The sequence below is a fragment of the Carex rostrata genome, chromosome 2, assembly GCF_964058835.1.
Source record: "Carex rostrata chromosome 2, lpCarRost1.2, whole genome shotgun sequence".
NCBI classification, from domain to species: Eukaryota; Viridiplantae; Streptophyta; class Magnoliopsida; order Poales; family Cyperaceae; genus Carex; species Carex rostrata.
In genome coordinates, this window is record NC_135919.1 from 4,675,557 (window position 1) to 4,692,996 (window position 17,440).

General features: G+C 35.6%; 2 protein-coding genes across 2 annotated transcripts; one reads left to right on the forward strand and one right to left on the reverse strand.

Moving 5' to 3' along the window:
* The first annotated feature begins 140 nt into the window (after positions 1-140).
* Positions 141-2,060, forward strand: LOC144567288 (L-type lectin-domain containing receptor kinase IX.1-like). Its single transcript, XM_078317392.1, has one exon. It carries the CDS (start codon positions 141-143, stop codon positions 2,058-2,060), a length of 1,920 nt encoding a protein of 639 aa, XP_078173518.1.
* A 4,230-nt stretch (positions 2,061-6,290) lies between these two features.
* On the reverse strand, positions 6,291-8,954 carry LOC144549006 (uncharacterized). Its single transcript, XM_078297757.1, has 2 exons — positions 7,488-8,954; positions 6,291-7,182 (listed from the first exon to the last, which is right to left on the reverse strand). Exons 1-2 carry the CDS (start codon positions 8,659-8,661, stop codon positions 7,145-7,147), a joined length of 1,212 nt encoding a protein of 403 aa, XP_078153883.1. The 5' UTR covers positions 8,662-8,954; the 3' UTR covers positions 6,291-7,144.
* Between the last annotated feature and the right edge of the window lie 8,486 nt (positions 8,955-17,440).

Genomic DNA, 17,440 nt, shown 5'->3' on the forward strand with positions numbered 1-17,440 from the left:
CAAATTGACTCAAAACTCGATCTGCCTCTTTTTATTATCTCTCTCCCTCTCTCTCTCTCTCTCTCGCTCTCTGCTTATCCCTTGCCATCAATCCCACCATTTTTGCATAGCTCAACGCTGAACTAATCCCTCAATTCACCATGGACCTCTTCTATATGATGCGCCTCCTCTATGTATTAATCAATGTATCTCTTGCAAGCGCTACTACTGGCGTCCGCTTCAGCTATGACAATACTTCTGGTTGGGATAATATCACCATAGACGGTGCAACATCCAAAAACAATGGTATCCTTGAGCTCACTGGAGAAAATACAACCAGCAGCTGTAGCTGGGCAACCTACAACGACTCAATTCCTATCGTGGATAATATCACCGGTATGCCTGCCAGCTTTTCCACTAATTTCATCTTGTTCATTAATAACATCAGTGGCATCAGCGGTGATGGTTTGACCTTCTTTTTATCACGTTATCCACTTTCCAAGTCAGAAGATACTTGTGGCGGCAACCTCGGTCTGTTCCCCAAGAACAACTTGGATCCTTCGAAAAACCAAGTGGTAGCTGTGGAGTTCGACACCTATCGTAATTCTTGGGATCCTGAGATTGCCCACGTTGGGATTGATGTGAACAGTATCTATTCCGTGGTTACGAACAATCTCGAACCTGAGATAATGAGAGGCACCTGGGTAAAAGCATGGGTTAATTACAGTGCCGGCGATCAGACCTTGAACGTGTATTTGATCTATAAACAAGATTCAGCAGTACCCAGTAATCCTACCCTCTCCTATAAAGTAAACTTGACCCAGGTACTCCCAAACACCGTGCAAGTAGGTTTTTCTGCAGCTACTGGTACGGCAGTTGAGATCCATCAGATCCATTCTTGGGAATTTTCAACAACCTTTGAATCCAGTACAAGCACGGCAAAGCCAAAATCTGTTCCACTAGTGCTTTTACTAATGTTGTGTGCTATTGGGGTCACATTGCTTCTTGGGGGCTTTGGTTGGTGTCTTGTATGGCAATACAAGTCTCTCAAGAAAAGGAGAGACAACCGAGACTTACCAACAAAGTATAGGCTCAAGGAATTGGTGATTGCTACTTCAAATTTTGCCCCAAAGAACAAACTTGGCGAAGGAGGTTTTGGTCCTGTGTTCAAGGGGTACCTGAGAGACAGTTGTGATGAAGTAGCTGTGAAACATCTGAAGCAAGGGTCAAATCAAGGGTCAAAAGAGTTCAAGAGCGAAGTAGAAATTCTGAGTAAACTGAGGCACCCGAGTCTAGTTGAGCTCTTCGGGTGGTGCGAAGAAAATGGTGAACTCCTATTGGTATACAAGTATATGCCAAATGGAAGTCTTAATTCACTACTCTATGACCAGCACCGCTTGTTGTTGTGGCCCAAAAGATATGAGATCATCATTAACCTTGCCAATGCACTGTGCTATCTACATGCTGAGAATGAACACAACAAGAATGTTGTTCACAGAGATATCAAGCCCGATAATGTTCTTTTAGATTCCTCTTTGAAAGCTAAACTGAGTGACTTTGGACTGGCCAGGTTTGTGGATCATGGCCTCAGTGCAAACACAACAATGGCGTTTGGGTCCTTGGGATATGTGGCCCCGGAATTATTCAACGAGGATGGAAGAAGCAAACCGAGCACACAATCTGATACCTACAGCTTTGGAGTTGTTCTCCTTGAAATAGCATGTGGAAGAAGACCGGTTGATCTAGATTTGGTACGGTTTGTTTGGGAGCATTACGGGAGGAATGAACTCCTTCAGGCCGCTGATGAAAGACTCAGAAGCGAGTATAATGCAAAGGAAATTGAATGCGTAATGCTTGTGGGGCTCCGGTGTTCTCATCCGTTCGCGTCTGAACGGCCAACCATCGAATTAGCAAGGAGCGCTCTAATGTTTGAGGATTGTGATTTGCCGGTTCTTCCTCAAAGCAAGCCCATTTATCATCCTCCGCTTTCTGGACAAACGTTTGGCGGGAGCTCAGCAGGAAACCTATCCAACTCTACCGGGACATCCATGCGGTCATCTGAGGAAGTGGTTCATGTGTAACTTAGATTTAGCTAAGAGAGTTTTAGAAATTAAAGTGATTGGAACTTAATAGTGTGCAACCTTATCTATTTTATATATCTCTTATTTGAAGGAACGATCGAATTGCTAGTAATGTTGTTATCACATATATGAATTGTAAGCTTTTATTATATATTATTTCAGTGGATTTGTGTTGTGTGTAGTGTATCGAGTTGTATTTATCATCATATATATTAAGACCTCTTTATTTTATTAAAAGTTCGAATGTATGTGCTGCCATAATTTGATAATATCTAGTAGTTTTAATTATTCAATCTGCACGCATGAATCATAATCTCCTTATTGTGTCCTTTTTCCTAATTCACAGTAAAAAATTAGGCCGCTGACATGTTAAGCTGACGGGCTCACAGTGCATTGTATTAAAAGGCAATTACAAATATGGTTTTAACACTACTACTGGTGTATACATGTACCAAACTTCCATGACAGTATACAAATTTTGTACTGCAGTTACTGGTATAGATGAGCACTCTTGGAATTTAGGTCATCAAGCATCTTTCTTTCACATTTTCAACTTTCTGTTAACCTTTCAAGTAACACTTATATCTTTTTAATTGTTGTCTAAGTAAAATAATATAAAATAAAAACACTATATTTATGGCAGCCACTGGTTTTATTCATCAGATCCCCTTTTATTATTCATTGATTCATTGTACCAGTCTCTATCAACTACTGGTAGATGACAGCGACAACATCAATAGGAGCAAAGAGCAAACAAACGAAGCAGAAGCTAGAAAGTGACATCTATTTGGATGAGGAACAAGAGGATGTAGATGAGGGATAGAAGATAATGAAGATGTTGAGTAAAGTGACATTTACTGGTCAAGTCTAACCTTGGTGTTGAGGAAAGTGACATTTACTGGTCAAGTCTAACCTTGGTGCTTCTTATTTATATTGTAAATAGAAAATACAAATACTTCGTGGCACCTCTCTGTACATTGGTACCAATGATATCAGTGTTTTCCTATTACTGGTACACCTTGGTTTGATGCAATCTAAGTAGTTCCCTTCTTATTTATTACTATTAAATCAATTGTTGATGCGAATTTGAATTGTACAGTGCATTTAGGTATTTCTGTTATGAGTCTGTTCCTCAAAAGTGCATATTGGATCATTTTAATTTAATCCTTCCAAAGTGCATTTTTTTTTAACAATGCTTATTCCATGAAGAATACAAATTTTAAACAAAATATAATATAATAAGAAATAATCAAACAGGCCAGTATATATGCACAGAAAGAAACAACTTTTTCATTAGAATATTGCTTTTTTATTTGATTCAAATGCTTGTACCCTTACTTTTTTTAAAGTCATGCATCTTGTTTGGTGGCATTAAAATTAATGAAATTATTATTTGAGTGGGAGACTTATCAATGTGCAAGGAGAAGAAAATATATGTAAGGGTATTTAGGTCTTTCCACACTATAATCAATATTTTACTTATATTAAGCCTTTGTTCTTAATTTTAGTATCAAACGAACAAGTGCTTCTTAGTGAGGACTAAATATTTAATCTTTCACCCTAAGTAGCCCACGCCGAACACTCTCATAGATTGCAACTCATAGGGGCACCAGTACCCCGTTGCCCATTCTTAGTGTGGTTAAAAGGACAGAGGCCCTGTATCATTAATTAAACATAGTTAACTTCAGAGGCGGAGCCAATTCATCACAGGGGTAGGCACTTGCCTACCCCTAAAAATTGAAATTTAATTACTCCTGTATTGATTATGATTAAAATAGAAAAGCTATGTAAAAACACCAGACTCCCTGAAATCCCTTCCCTCCCTTCATTTTATTGATTCAAATAATTTGTGATACAAAGCTTTACATGGGAGACCTTCTTATATAGAGAGGCCTAGAACTTGCGCACCAAGGCAGCAAGGATATCTTGCACACCAAGGCAGCCAACCTGCCTTATACCCATTTCCATAATTGGCCTAACTATTTCTATATTTTACTCAAGTAAATATTACAAAAGATATTATTCTAGATCCCATGAAGATATTCATTTCTTTCCTTCCTTGCACACCACCTTCCATCTTGGTTCATTTTGTCCTTCTATGGCATTTCAACACTCCCCCTCAAGTTGATATGTATGGATCTATCATAGCCAACTTGCTTAGTATGCCATAGAATATCTTGCTCGAGGTTGCCTTAGCAAGAATGTCTGCAAGTTGCTCTTCAGACTTAACATGTATTAGCCGGATTATTCGTGCTTCAATATTCTCACGAAGATAGTGTCTGTTCACCCCAACATGTTTGGTCCGATCATGTTGAACCGGATTATGAGAGATATCTATCGCTGCTTTGTTATCACATAACAAGTCCATTTCTTTTGTAGACGGGAAGCCAAGTTCTGTCATCAGTTTCTTGAGCCACATTAGTTCACAAATTCCGTTGACTACCCCTTTTAACTCGGACTCAACACTTGACAAGGCAACAGTCTTTTGCTTCTTACTTCTCCAAGTGACTAAGTTTCCTCCTACAAATGTAAAATAGCCGGATGTTGACCTCCTGTCTGTAACATCTCCAGCCCAGTCAGCATCTGTATACCCCATAACATCTAAATATCCGTTTCTCAGGAATTGAATTCCTTTCCCTGGAGCTCCCTTTAAATACCTTATTATTCTTATGACAGCCTCCATGTGTTCTTCGCTTGGGTTATGCATAAACTGACTTACCAGGCTTACTGCATAAGTAATGTCCGGTCTAGTGTGTGATAGATATATAAGTTTCCCTACTAACCTTTGGTATCTCTCTTTGTTTACGGGTACTTGGTCTGGATTCTCTTCCAACTTGAGATTCTAGATCACTGGTGTGTCTGCTGGCTTACAATCAAGCATCCCAACTTCTGCTAGTAGATCAAGGATGTACTTCCTTTGAGAGAGAATAATGCCTTGCTTTGATCTTATCACTTCAATTCCAAGAAAGTACTTGAGGCCTCCTAAGTTCTTCATTTCGAACTCTTTTGAAAGGTTTTCTTCAAGCCTCTTCATTTCGTCCCTGTCATTTCCTGTAATGATCATGTCATCTACATATATTATCAAAGTAGTTAGTTTCTCTTGTCGCCTTTTAAAGAATAGAGTATGATCAGAATCGCTCTGTTCAAACTCATAATTTTTCATAGCATTACAGAATTGACCAAACCAGGCTCGGGGTGACTGTTTTAGACCATACAATGCCTTATGCAATCTACAGACCACTGGTTTTGATCTCGTGTTTATGTACCCGGGAGGAGGATCCATATAGATTTCTTCCTGCAAGTCACCATGTAAAAAAACATTTTTTACATCAAATTGATGTAACGGCCAGTCTAGATTTGCTGCAAGAGATAGTAAAACCCGAATAGTATTAAGTTTAGCAACTGGTGAGAAAGTTTCCTGAAAATTGATACCAAAGGTTTGTGTGAATCCTTTCGCAACTAATCGGGTTTTATACCTTTCAACTTCACCATTAGCACCGAACTTTATTGTATAAACCCATTTACACCCAACCGTTTTTTTTCCTTTTGGTAACTCTACCAGGGACCAGGTTCCATTTTTATTCAAGGCTTCCATTTCTACATCCATTGCATGCACCCATTTTTTATCCTTTTTTGCTTCTTCAATATTTTTTGGTACTTCTAAGGATAACATGTTTTCACTAAAATTTCTTAAAGGTTGGGTCAAATTCTTTGTGCTCACATAGTTTGCTATTGGGTATTTAGCAATACTCGTTCCATCTTCTGGAACATACCGGTCTGGTGGTTTTCCCCTATTCTTTCATGGAGGTAAAGTATAGTTAGAGGTACTTACCTGTGGATGTTCCTCAGGAGATCCCGGCTCTTGTGGTATCTGGTCCGTTTGTATCATTTCTTCAGTTGTGTTTACCCAAACTCGTATGTTTTCACCTCTCCTAAACACCTTCTGCTGCTTCTGTTGTTCTTCTGACCCAAGTGGCACTGACCCGAGTGGCACTGACCCGAGTGGCACTGACCCGAGTGGCACTGACCCGAGTGGCTCTGACCCGAGTGAATACTGTAAAACTTGTGCAACATTTTCAAAATATTCACTCTCATTTGTATTCTCCCCCTGAGGCGAATATGTAGAAAAAAATGGTTCAGTTTCAATAAAGATCACATCCATGGTAACATACCATTTTTTTTCTATTGGGTCATAGCATTTGTACCCCTTTTTATGTAGACCAACTCCAAGCGACACACACTTAATCGCATGAGACTCTATTTTTGATCGTTGGTGTTTTGGAATATGGACAAAAGCAACACATCCGAATATCTTTGGAGGTAGGCTTTGAACAGAAGGTATTGAGACAAATGTTTGAAGTGTTTTTAATGGGGTTTGAAAATTATTCGCTTTTGTGGGTAACCGGTTAATAACATAAACAGCCATACTAACAGCATTATCCTAGAAAACTTGTGGTACATTATATTCAAACAACAAAGCCCTCGCGGTTTCAAGAATGTGTCTATTTTTTCTCTCAGCTACTCCGTTCTGCTGTGGGGTTACAACACAGGTTGTTTCATGAATTATTCATTTTTCAACAAAAAAATCTTTAAGAACACCATTCACAAACTCACCCCCATTATCGCTTCTAAAAAATTTAATCCCTTTGTCAAATTAGTTTCTTACCATATTATAAAAACTTTTAAAGACCCCAGATACTTCACTCTTCTCCTTTAATAAATATACCCAAGTCATTCGAGTACAGTCATCAATAAACAAAACAAACCATTTATACCAACAAATTGAGGTTACCGGGGATGGTCCCCAAACATCAGAGTGAATTAAATCAAAGGGAGCAATACTTTTATTAATACTAGTTGGATACGAAACACGATGACTTTTTGCTTTTATGCAAGTCTCACAAGAAAACATAGAACTATCAAAATCTGAAAACAGATAAGGTAACAATTTTTTCATATAGCTAAAGGAAGGGTGCCCTAACCGCCGATGCCATGTCCAAATTTGTGTTTCTGAACTTGAAGCCCCTTTTGCTACATTCGCCTTTCCAATTTTCAACTCTTCTAAATGATACAAACGACCTTTCTTAATACCACGGCCAATGATCTCCTTCGTGAGGATATCCTAGAATATACAATAATCAGGAAACATGAGAACAACACAATTCAATTCCTCAGTTAACTGACCAACAGAAAGCAGCTTAGTAGACAAGGAAGGAACCAAAAGTGCATTTTTAAGACTAAGGGACTTTGATAAGCACACATCTCCTGTGTTTTCTATCGGGTATTCCATTCCATTTGCATTTAGTATCCCATCTCATATAGGTTTTCTCAAATTGGTCATATCAGTTTTTGCAAATGCCATGTGATCAGTTGCTCCAGAATCAATAACCCAATTATTTAAATTATTACCAAAGGATGAGTACATACCTTGACCCACTTGTTTACCTGTTGTAGTACCTGAATTGTCTGCTCGAATCAGATGCACCTGACCCGAACTAGAGCTGGATGCATTCTCCTGGTTGGTGCGGCTTGGTTGTGCCAGTGGTGGCGCAGCAGTGGGTTCGGTCCAGTTGTGGCCTGGACCTTGCTCCTGATCTGACCTGAGTACACCTGACCCAGCCCGAGTGTAGTTCGGACCTGGATGACCCGGGTCTGGATTGGTTGCCGTCCAGTTTGCCTTCCCCTTCATTTTTCCCCTTTGCTGCTTTATCCGTTTCTCTTGGTACCAATCAGGATATCCAATTATTTTGAAACAACCTTCTTTCAAATGTCCCGTTCCACCACAGTGACTGCATTTTAACTTTGTCTTTTCCTGTTTAGATAGATACTTACTTGAAACAGAGTTTACCTCAAGGTGTTTGTATCCCTGTGACACCATGGCCATGGAGTTTCCGCTTCCTTCCTCTCCTTTTAGCATAACAACTTGTCGTGAAGTCTCTCTCCTGACTATTGCGTATGCTTGTTCTACTGATGGGAAGGATGTCATCTGTAGGACCACGGCTCTCACATTGTCTAGTCGATCATCGAGTCCATCTAGGAATGTATAGACCCGAGATTCTTGAACAAACTCATGGAACTTTGTGATGTCTTCTGCATGAACCATCGGATTAGGGCGACGGTAGTCAATCTCACGCCATAACCCTTGCAGTTCGTGATAGTACTCTTCTATGGTTCTACCCGACTGTTTGAGCCGAGTTACTCTTTTTTTCAGATTGTACACCTGAGCCTTGTCATTTCCATCATAGAATGTAGTGGCGACTGCATCCCATACTTCTTTTGCGGTTGGGTATTGGATAAAGGTATTCTGCAGTTTTTGTTCTAGAGAATTGATCAACCACCCCTTTACTACAGTATCGTCGATATCACATCTTAAAAACAGTGGATCGGTTGGTAATGGTGGAGGAGGATTGCCGCTGATGTGTTTCATTTTATCACGGCCTTTCACATACATCAGCACTGCCTGGGACCAAAGGGTATAGTTCATGTCATTCAGTTTTATGGAAATTGGGTTTGGGTGTATTGGCGCCTCTACTACTGTTGTAGCTGGTGGTAGGTTATTATTTTGTGGTTGCTGTAGAGACATGATCTGGTTTTGTTGCATGGTTACTAGTTGGGTTAATTTTTCTAGAAGTGCAGCGGTATTTGCTGCTGCTCCTTCTTCTGAGGTTTTTTTTGGAACTGTCTGAGGTAATTCCAGACATGGTTTTTTGTTGACAAGGGTTTCGGTTTTAAGAAAGAGAGAAAAAAAATTGCCGAGGAAGAATAGAGACAGAAGGGAGATCTTCTTTGTTACCTCCCAGGATTGAACCTGTGCTCTGATACCATGATTAAAATAGAAAAGCTATGTAAAAACACCAGACTCCCTGAAATCCCTTCCCTCCCTTTATTTTATTGATTCAAATAATTTGTGATACAAAGCTTTACATGGGAGACCTTCTTATATAGAGAGGCCTAAAACTTGCGCACCAAGGCAGCAAGGATATCTTGCACACCAAGGCAGCCAACCTGCCTTATACCCATTTCCATAATTGGCCTAACTATTTCTATATTTTACTCAAGTAAATATTACAAAAGATATTATTCTAGATCCCATGAAGATATTCATTTCTTTCCTTCCTTGCACACCACCTTCCATCTTGGTTCATTTTGTCCTTCTATGGCATTTCAACAGATTACTAACGTTTGCCTACCCCTGATTTACTACATGCCTACCTCTGTTTTAGTCCACAAAAGCAGCAACGTCACGCCAACATGTGTCCTGCACAGATGATTTGAAATAATCATAGGTTGTTCGATCAGGTTGACTGGAGGACAACAGTTAACATTGTGTCCGTTTGATCTTCGCAGCAATATTTAACATGGTGGGTCCCATGACCCTGCTGAGTTCTCTAAATGTTATGCGGATGGTCTACAACTTTCGAAGAACACTGTAGTTAATTTACTTGATTTTGAGCGTCCGATTCAAATTGGTCGGTTAATATTGCTCACCTATGCTAACAGAATATTAGTGGATAAAAGATAATTTACCTTGGAAAGACATTTTATTTATTTATAATTTCGTAGCTGCAGCCCAACTCTTTTTGCATTGTTAATTTTAATATAGCAGCAACTCATTTAGAAGAAGATTCAAACCCGAAGTCCTCAAGCCGTTTGTGTGCAAATAGGGCAATTTGGAAAGAAAAAAAAAATCAAAGGCGCGATACGGATCGAAAGAGACGATTCCAGAGGAGAAAAAATTCTGCCTACCCCTGACTCAAATCCTGGCTACGCCACTGGTTAACTTACAATACCAAATAGAGTTTGATGCAAAACAGCAACATCAGCTCTGTCCAAATATCACAGTTCAATCACACAGCTAATAAAAGGACCCTCTTGCTATGTCTCACCCCATTCTTAGTTTGGTGGTGGCTTTCACAAAGACAGTGGAAATCCGAAGATATAAGACTCAAACTCATGATTCTGATACATTTAATTAATTAGAACCATGGGAGGAAGTATCGGCCGATCCGGATCGGTATCGACCGTGACTAATCCGATACCTTACCGATTAATGCGGATTCTGTGTTTTTCGTCCAGTTTCTTCCATTCTGGTCTGATTCTGGTCATTATTCGGATGAAATAGAATGAACTATGCACATCCATTGTGTATCCGTGATTAAATAGAGGAGAATCCGTGATTAAATAGAGGAGAAGTGAAAAAGTATGCACATCCATTGATAAAATAGAGAACTATCAACTATGCACATGCTGCCAACTATAAGTTATATTCCAAACTTTGAACCCGTGATTAAATAGAAAACTATCGAGTATCAACTATGTACATGCATTGATTAAATAGAGAACTATCAATGATGAAGTGATAGCCGGCACGATATAGTTTCTGATAATGAAATAGTGTGTTTATAGTTTTAATGCTTGTATTATATTGTATTAGTTGATTATTTGATTGTAATTATTTATCTAAACATAAATTATTGACAAATTATTTTATTATCAATTTTTTTAATATTTTTTTAGTGTAAAACAAGCTTCTAACAAAAAAATCCAATTTTCTGAGCCGAATCAGCCGGGACCGATCTCGATTCCGATTTCGATTTTTCCTTCTATGATTAGAACCACAAAGTTATAAAAACCTTTTTAAAGGACTGACTGCGGGGGATGGTGAGTTCAGATTTGAAAAAAGTAAATTGTGAGAAATTTTAACAGCTAAGCAAGCCTCCGATTGTTGGTTGAAAAGTAATTAACAGAGATATATGTAATTAATTATTTTCCCTTCATGGGGCTGGACCAGGCCAGAAGAGAAATAGTGCATTTCGGCTTGGGCCAAGGAGTGTAAACGGAGGATCCGTATCCTCCCAGGTACCTGATTCAATACAATTGAAACGGATGGTCAAGATTTACTCTCAGTCGGTGGTGCTTGCTCGGGATGGTACATGGACAGTATTATTTGTGCTTTGAGATTCGTGTCAAGTTAAAAATAACAATTTTGGGCCGTCCGATTCAATTGTACTCAGTCGGGTAATATCTGTTCACATTCGCTCTGAATTTCGAATACTAATACATAGACTGGATAATTTTGCAGATCTGAATTTGGATATTTATTACATATATATACGAAGAGAAATTTGAATTTAGATGCCGATAATTTTGCGAATGGATAAAACAGAGCGGGTATTCTTGGAAAACCCTGAGATCATATATAAATTTACATTGTTCTCGAACATTTATAATAAAGATCTGTCGAACATTTATAACAAGGCAAATGCTTCTTTGGACATAACAACCTATTTGTAAAATGAACATATTTTTATTTTCAAAGTTCAAATGATCGATCCAAACCGTTCATCTTGTTCTCCATATTAATATGTGCTTGGAGACCAAATTTTACATTTTTTGGAATTTTTTTACTATTCATTAAGATGGGTACAAAAAATATCAAATTCAGACCATTGAATTTTGTACCCATCTTAATAAATAGTAAAAAAGTTCCAAAAAATATAAAATTTGGTCTCCAAGTACATATTAATATGGAGAACAAGATGAATGGTTTGGATCGATCATTTAAACTTTGAAAATAAAAATATGTTCATTTTACAAATAGGTCCTTATGTCCATAGAAGCATCACTCTTATAATAAATACAAGTAATCTACAATTGATTTGGTGTTGTTTGCAAGTGATGCTTGCTTGTAAGTGTTTGTAAATATTAAGGACTTAATCCCAGTTGATTGGTACGTACCTAGTTCATTTAACATTTGATTTAATGAGAAATCGGTGGGCCGGAAATATAGTCACTTTTGTCTAACAATCTAAACTTGATCATTTGATAACAGATCATACACTCAATCTTAGATACTGAAATACAAAAAAATTAAGATTTCGTAACGATGATATTGTTGTTCAAAGTATTGATCGAAATATGTTATTCTGACACAAGCATAAATACCGTGGAGTGGAGTTAGACTTGACGACACTTAATTTCGAGAGCAGCTGATATTCGCTATTCTCAATCTTATTTGATTTGTGAGATTTCAGTTTGAGGAGGGTTCAAATGCTATTATTTTTTGTGTCTGCATCATGCCTCTATTTTTAAAAACTTTAATAACTCAAAATTTAAATCTTAAAATTCAAAATAAAACGGTTAAATATGAACTACATCATCTTATCTATGCACATGTAAAAAATTATGGCATTTCAATTTTGTTTTGGTTGTCATTTTGAGCTTGTAAAAATGTATACTAATGTGGATAATTTTTAGACGTTTATTTTTTAACTTATTGATTCACATAAAAGCAAAATCAAAATATGATAATTTTTTATGGGCATATAAAGAAAATAACATGGATCACTTCTAACGGTTTTATTTTGACGTTTAAATTTTAAACTTTGAGTTATTAAAGTTTTAAAAAATGAAGACATGATGGAGGCACAAAAAATATAGGCCTTTGAACCCTTCTTTCTCAGTTTTACATATTAATTGATTGGTTGATTATCTACATCAATTATCTATGTTGTTGCATGTGTTCATATCACTCAATGAAAATATAACTGAATTATGTGCAAAATCCTTTAAAGTTATCCATTCTCTATCTGAGGTCATCAACTAAATTTTTAAATTTAACTTATTCAAAATCCTTCCTAAGTTGCTATGAATTCAAATCCAGTGAGATGTCACACCTTGTAGAATAAAATTCAAAACTTTTCCTCTAATATTAACACAAAATTTAAAATAATCCCTACATCTAAAACATTTCTTTAGAATGAGCACTCACTGAATTCCAATTTTGTGTTAATTTTAAAGGAATGAGGTGGGATTCGTGAGATTTTCAGAAAAATAGAAATTTTATTTCATTGGCCGTTCGGCTGTCCATTTTGGTCATGGTAAAACCCAGGGAAAAGTTCAAAAAATAGGAAAATTTATGAGAATTTGCACATTAGCTCAGAGCTAATGTTTTTTTTTTCCTACACGGCTTTCAATGACAATAAGTGTCTTTTTTATTATAAGTGATCAAAAAGTTGATGGTTCATATGTGATTACCATCATATAAAATAAACAAATCTTGTTTCAATATGGTTTGAATTTTCAATCTCAGTACAGTTTATGATATTATTTAAATTTAATAGAAATTATTAATGCAAAATAACAAGAAAAAAAGATAAAAAATAATTATTTTTAAATTGGTGATTAATTTTACTGTGAAATATATATCTATGATTATTTTGTTATTCGTTTTTGTATAAATATTTGCTTGATAATTTCCTATGCTATTTCTAATACTTCTTTTACAAATTACAACTAATTTTTTTACAGCATATCAGTGTACAATTTTTGTCTTATTTAAATTGAAATTCAATTTTTTAAATAGTGAAAAACCAGCCTTCTAAAATAATATTGAAGCAAATAAAAAATATACATATTTTTATATTTTATTTCAAGCAAATTAAAAATGGATAGTTATCAATTTGCTAATTTAAATTTATTTTTCGGTGATTGGATAACAAGTTTACGAGCAAAAGTATCGTTATAAAATAATAATTAATAAGTATTGTTATGTTATTCATAATTTTTAAATACACTAATAATTATTAATAAGAATAATTGTATTGATATCAAGCAATTTAGAAAAAAAAAATAGAATTTTTTCAGAACTAGTCCTATCGTACAACCGAACATCTATTTCAACATTTCTATAATTAATTTCATTCGTATTTATACCCATGAATTCTTGCTTTTTTAAAAATAATTTTTCATCCTATTAAATATAATTTCAAGTAATTCCGTAAGAAACGAACATATCCTTAAATATTGATATTGGCCCGTCTGTGAGATATATAAAACACCAACCTAATATGTCGGCCAATTAGGGTATCTTTGGATGGTATGAGAATAGTGTTATTCTCATAATAACAATGTTATTTTAAATCAAGTTCATATATTCAAACAATCTCACTTGCTATTTCGAACAGGTAGAACAGTGCTATTTTGTTGTTTTAATAAAAAGTCGGAATAGCGACTGTTGCAAAGAGTGCATCCAAAGAGTACATCCAGACAACTTTTAAGTTATTCAGAATAGTTTTGAGTTAGCGCTATTTTCAAATAGTAGTTATTCTAGCTATTCTTAATTCACTATTTTCAATAGTAGTTATTCTAGCTATTCTTAATTCACTATTTTCAATAGTAGTTATTCTAACTATTCTAGAGTGCATCCAAACGTATCCTAAATAATAACTAGGTTGTCTGCCCAACTCCGAATTCGTATCCTCTGCATTAACTCAAAAGGGAATCTTTTGAGTTAATGAATTCTGATCATCTAATCTATTTTTAGATTCGTGCCGACTAGCTCCGCACTAATATTAAAGAACCTTTATTTCATAAATAAAAATTAGATTGATTCCGTTTAAAATCAAATAATTGAAATTCATTAACTCAAAAATTCCCTTTTGAGTTTACGCAGAGGATACGCATTCCCCAACTCCCACCTCCCAGTCTCCCACGAAGACGAAGACTTGGGGGTCAATGGGTTAAGTCATGTTCCAAGTTTAATTAGCTAGCATCTAAAATGTACCTATCGTACGTTCTTCCGAAAATTTTATTAATAAGAAAATAAATAAAAAATATCAACAATGAGAAAAGGTTTTGCGGAAATTGGAGACACGTTACAGACAATTACGGTATAATTAGTGAAATCTGATTACCACTAATTAAATAGCAAAAAAAAAGTGGGACTTCATAATTGATCACAGCTAGAGTAAAACATAGAGAGAGAGAGAGACAGAAAGAGATCGGGTGGACCAAAAACTATATTTCTTGTGGGCTGTTTATTTTCCAAATACTGCCTCTGGGTTCTGGTTTTATGCGCCCCTTTCCTATTTATCTTGATTGTTCCCCTGCAATTTCTATTGCAAATAAAAATAGTTTAAACGTCATTATTTTTTATATCTTCATCAAACTCTATTTTACTTTTAAAACGTTAATAACTTAAATTTTAAAATTTAAATTGTAAAATAAATTCAATAGATATCAAAGATTTAAATAGTGTTTATCGCGTCATAGCGGACTGATTAAAAAAACAACTCTATGCCCAAATAGCGCCGCTATAGCACGGAATAGCGCGCTATAACGCTGATAGCGCCATAATTTTTATGGTCTGCAAACGCTATAGCGGCGCTATTTAGAACCTTGATAGATATAATATATCATTTTCTCTATACATACGTAATAGATTACACTATTTCAATTTTCTTTTGACTAATATCAGGCACTTGAAAAAAATTCATTTATGTGAATAATTTCCGAATGTTGATTTTTTAAATTGTTGATTCAAATAAAAAATTGGAAAAATTATAATTTTTAATATGAATATGAAAAAATTAATGTAGATCGCATCTAACGATTTTATTTTTATGCATAAATTTCAAAAAAAATATTCGAGAATTGAAAAAATAGATGATTGATCGAAGCATAATAAAATAGACCTATGAACCCTCTTGCAATTGTTTGTCCATCTAGTACTTATATCCTATATTCCTATCATCATTGTCATTACATTATTGATAATATTATTTTCATTATTAATACATCATCATCATCATCATATTATTATTATTATTATTATTATTATTATTATTATTATGATGATGATGATGATTATTATTATTATTATTATTATGTCAAAAAAAATCTTTATGACCCAAGAGACTCATAAATTTCTTACTGTAATATTGTATTCATTGAAACTTAGATTCAGAACTCCATGGAAATTATTTTAGTAATTTATCACATAAGTTAATTGTTTAATTTTTTTATGTCAGAAAATAAAATTCTATTGATAATTCGTTTTATTTTCTAAGAAATAATTTGGTTCTTACGATACAATTAGGATGAAAAATAAGTTTAAGGCAGAAATATATAGCGCCGTCAATGCATTGCAACTACATCTGTCGTGCATTTGGAGCAGTTTAGAGTAACACAGTATATTTGTACTATAAAATGCTTGTACCATACACGTGGATAATATTTTTTTTATTTTTTACGTGAATATTATACTATTGATGTTGAAATGTACATGGCAAGTAGGGGGGAAGCGGAAGACAAACAGGGATTGGACGTAATGGACTCTGAAGTCCGATTTTTTATTTTTTTTTTATTTTTTTTGCCGAACTCTAATCGTGATGGACTATAAAGTCTCTTTTTTAGTGGTAATCAGATTTCACTAATCAAGTCGTGATTGTCTATAACATCCATCGGACGTTATGAACTATGAAGTTCTTATTATATCTCGAATTTCCGCAAAATCATTCTTCATTGTCGATATATTTTTATTTATTTTTTACTAATAAAAATTTCGGTAACTTATTTCATTTGGGGTCCAGCTGAAAATACTTTTGCTCAATCAAAGTTGCCACTTCCCCTCTCTTCTTCTCCGGTTTGGCCTAACTGGAGGTGACTAGTTTTGCGAATCGTCATTTTATTAAAGAGGTACCCGAATTGCCATTTCACTAAAAAAAATGCTGCCCAGATTCGAATCTCCATTTTTGGATGGTGTCTCTTCATATCCTTTAACCGCTCTGTTAAAACCTTTAACCAGGTTTTGATCGCCGTCGGTAACTTGGCAAAGAGAGAGAGAATGGTCGGTGCAGGAAAATAAACTCCGAACTGAGCGAATCCATATCCTCTGAGGTAACAGAATAATTCTGTCTAGATCATGACCGTCCGATCAGAATCCGGACCAATCCGGCCTGAGACGGAATGTATGGGGGTCTCTTTATTATCCATTCGGATTCTGATTAGACGCTGGTCTGGATCTAAACACAATTTTTTTTTCCCTTAGATGATACGAGTTGCTCCGAACCGCGGGACCCGGGATTAATGTGTCAACTTTGTAATAACGAGAGAATTCACATGTGCTGCTACGAAGGCTCTCTCAATTGGGCCCATAAAACAAGCTTCTGTGGACTTGAGCCTGGCCCAGATTACAGAATTTTGCAATAGCGAATGACATTTCTCATTTTGTAGGGGTAATTATTCTCGTGCATATTCATAAATATGAATTGCTCTAAGTTAATTTGTGAGTTTCCGTATTCATAAATTTTCATCCCGCACCTAACGCCCTAAATGAAAATCTGCTAAGTCAGGAAGGAGGAGATGGAGGTAAATTGAGGCTCACAAGAGCATTTTGTCAATATTTTTATAAGAGAGGTATCTTGTTTGATAGTTTTTGAAAAAAGAGAAATTTATATATATCCCATCAAAACTTCTCTTTTTAGATATATTCCCATCACAACTCTAAATTTAGTTATATCTCTATCAAAAACTAAATATTTTTATTTATATCTCCATTTCTTCATTTAACCTCTTGAAATTTAAAACTATTTGTTGCC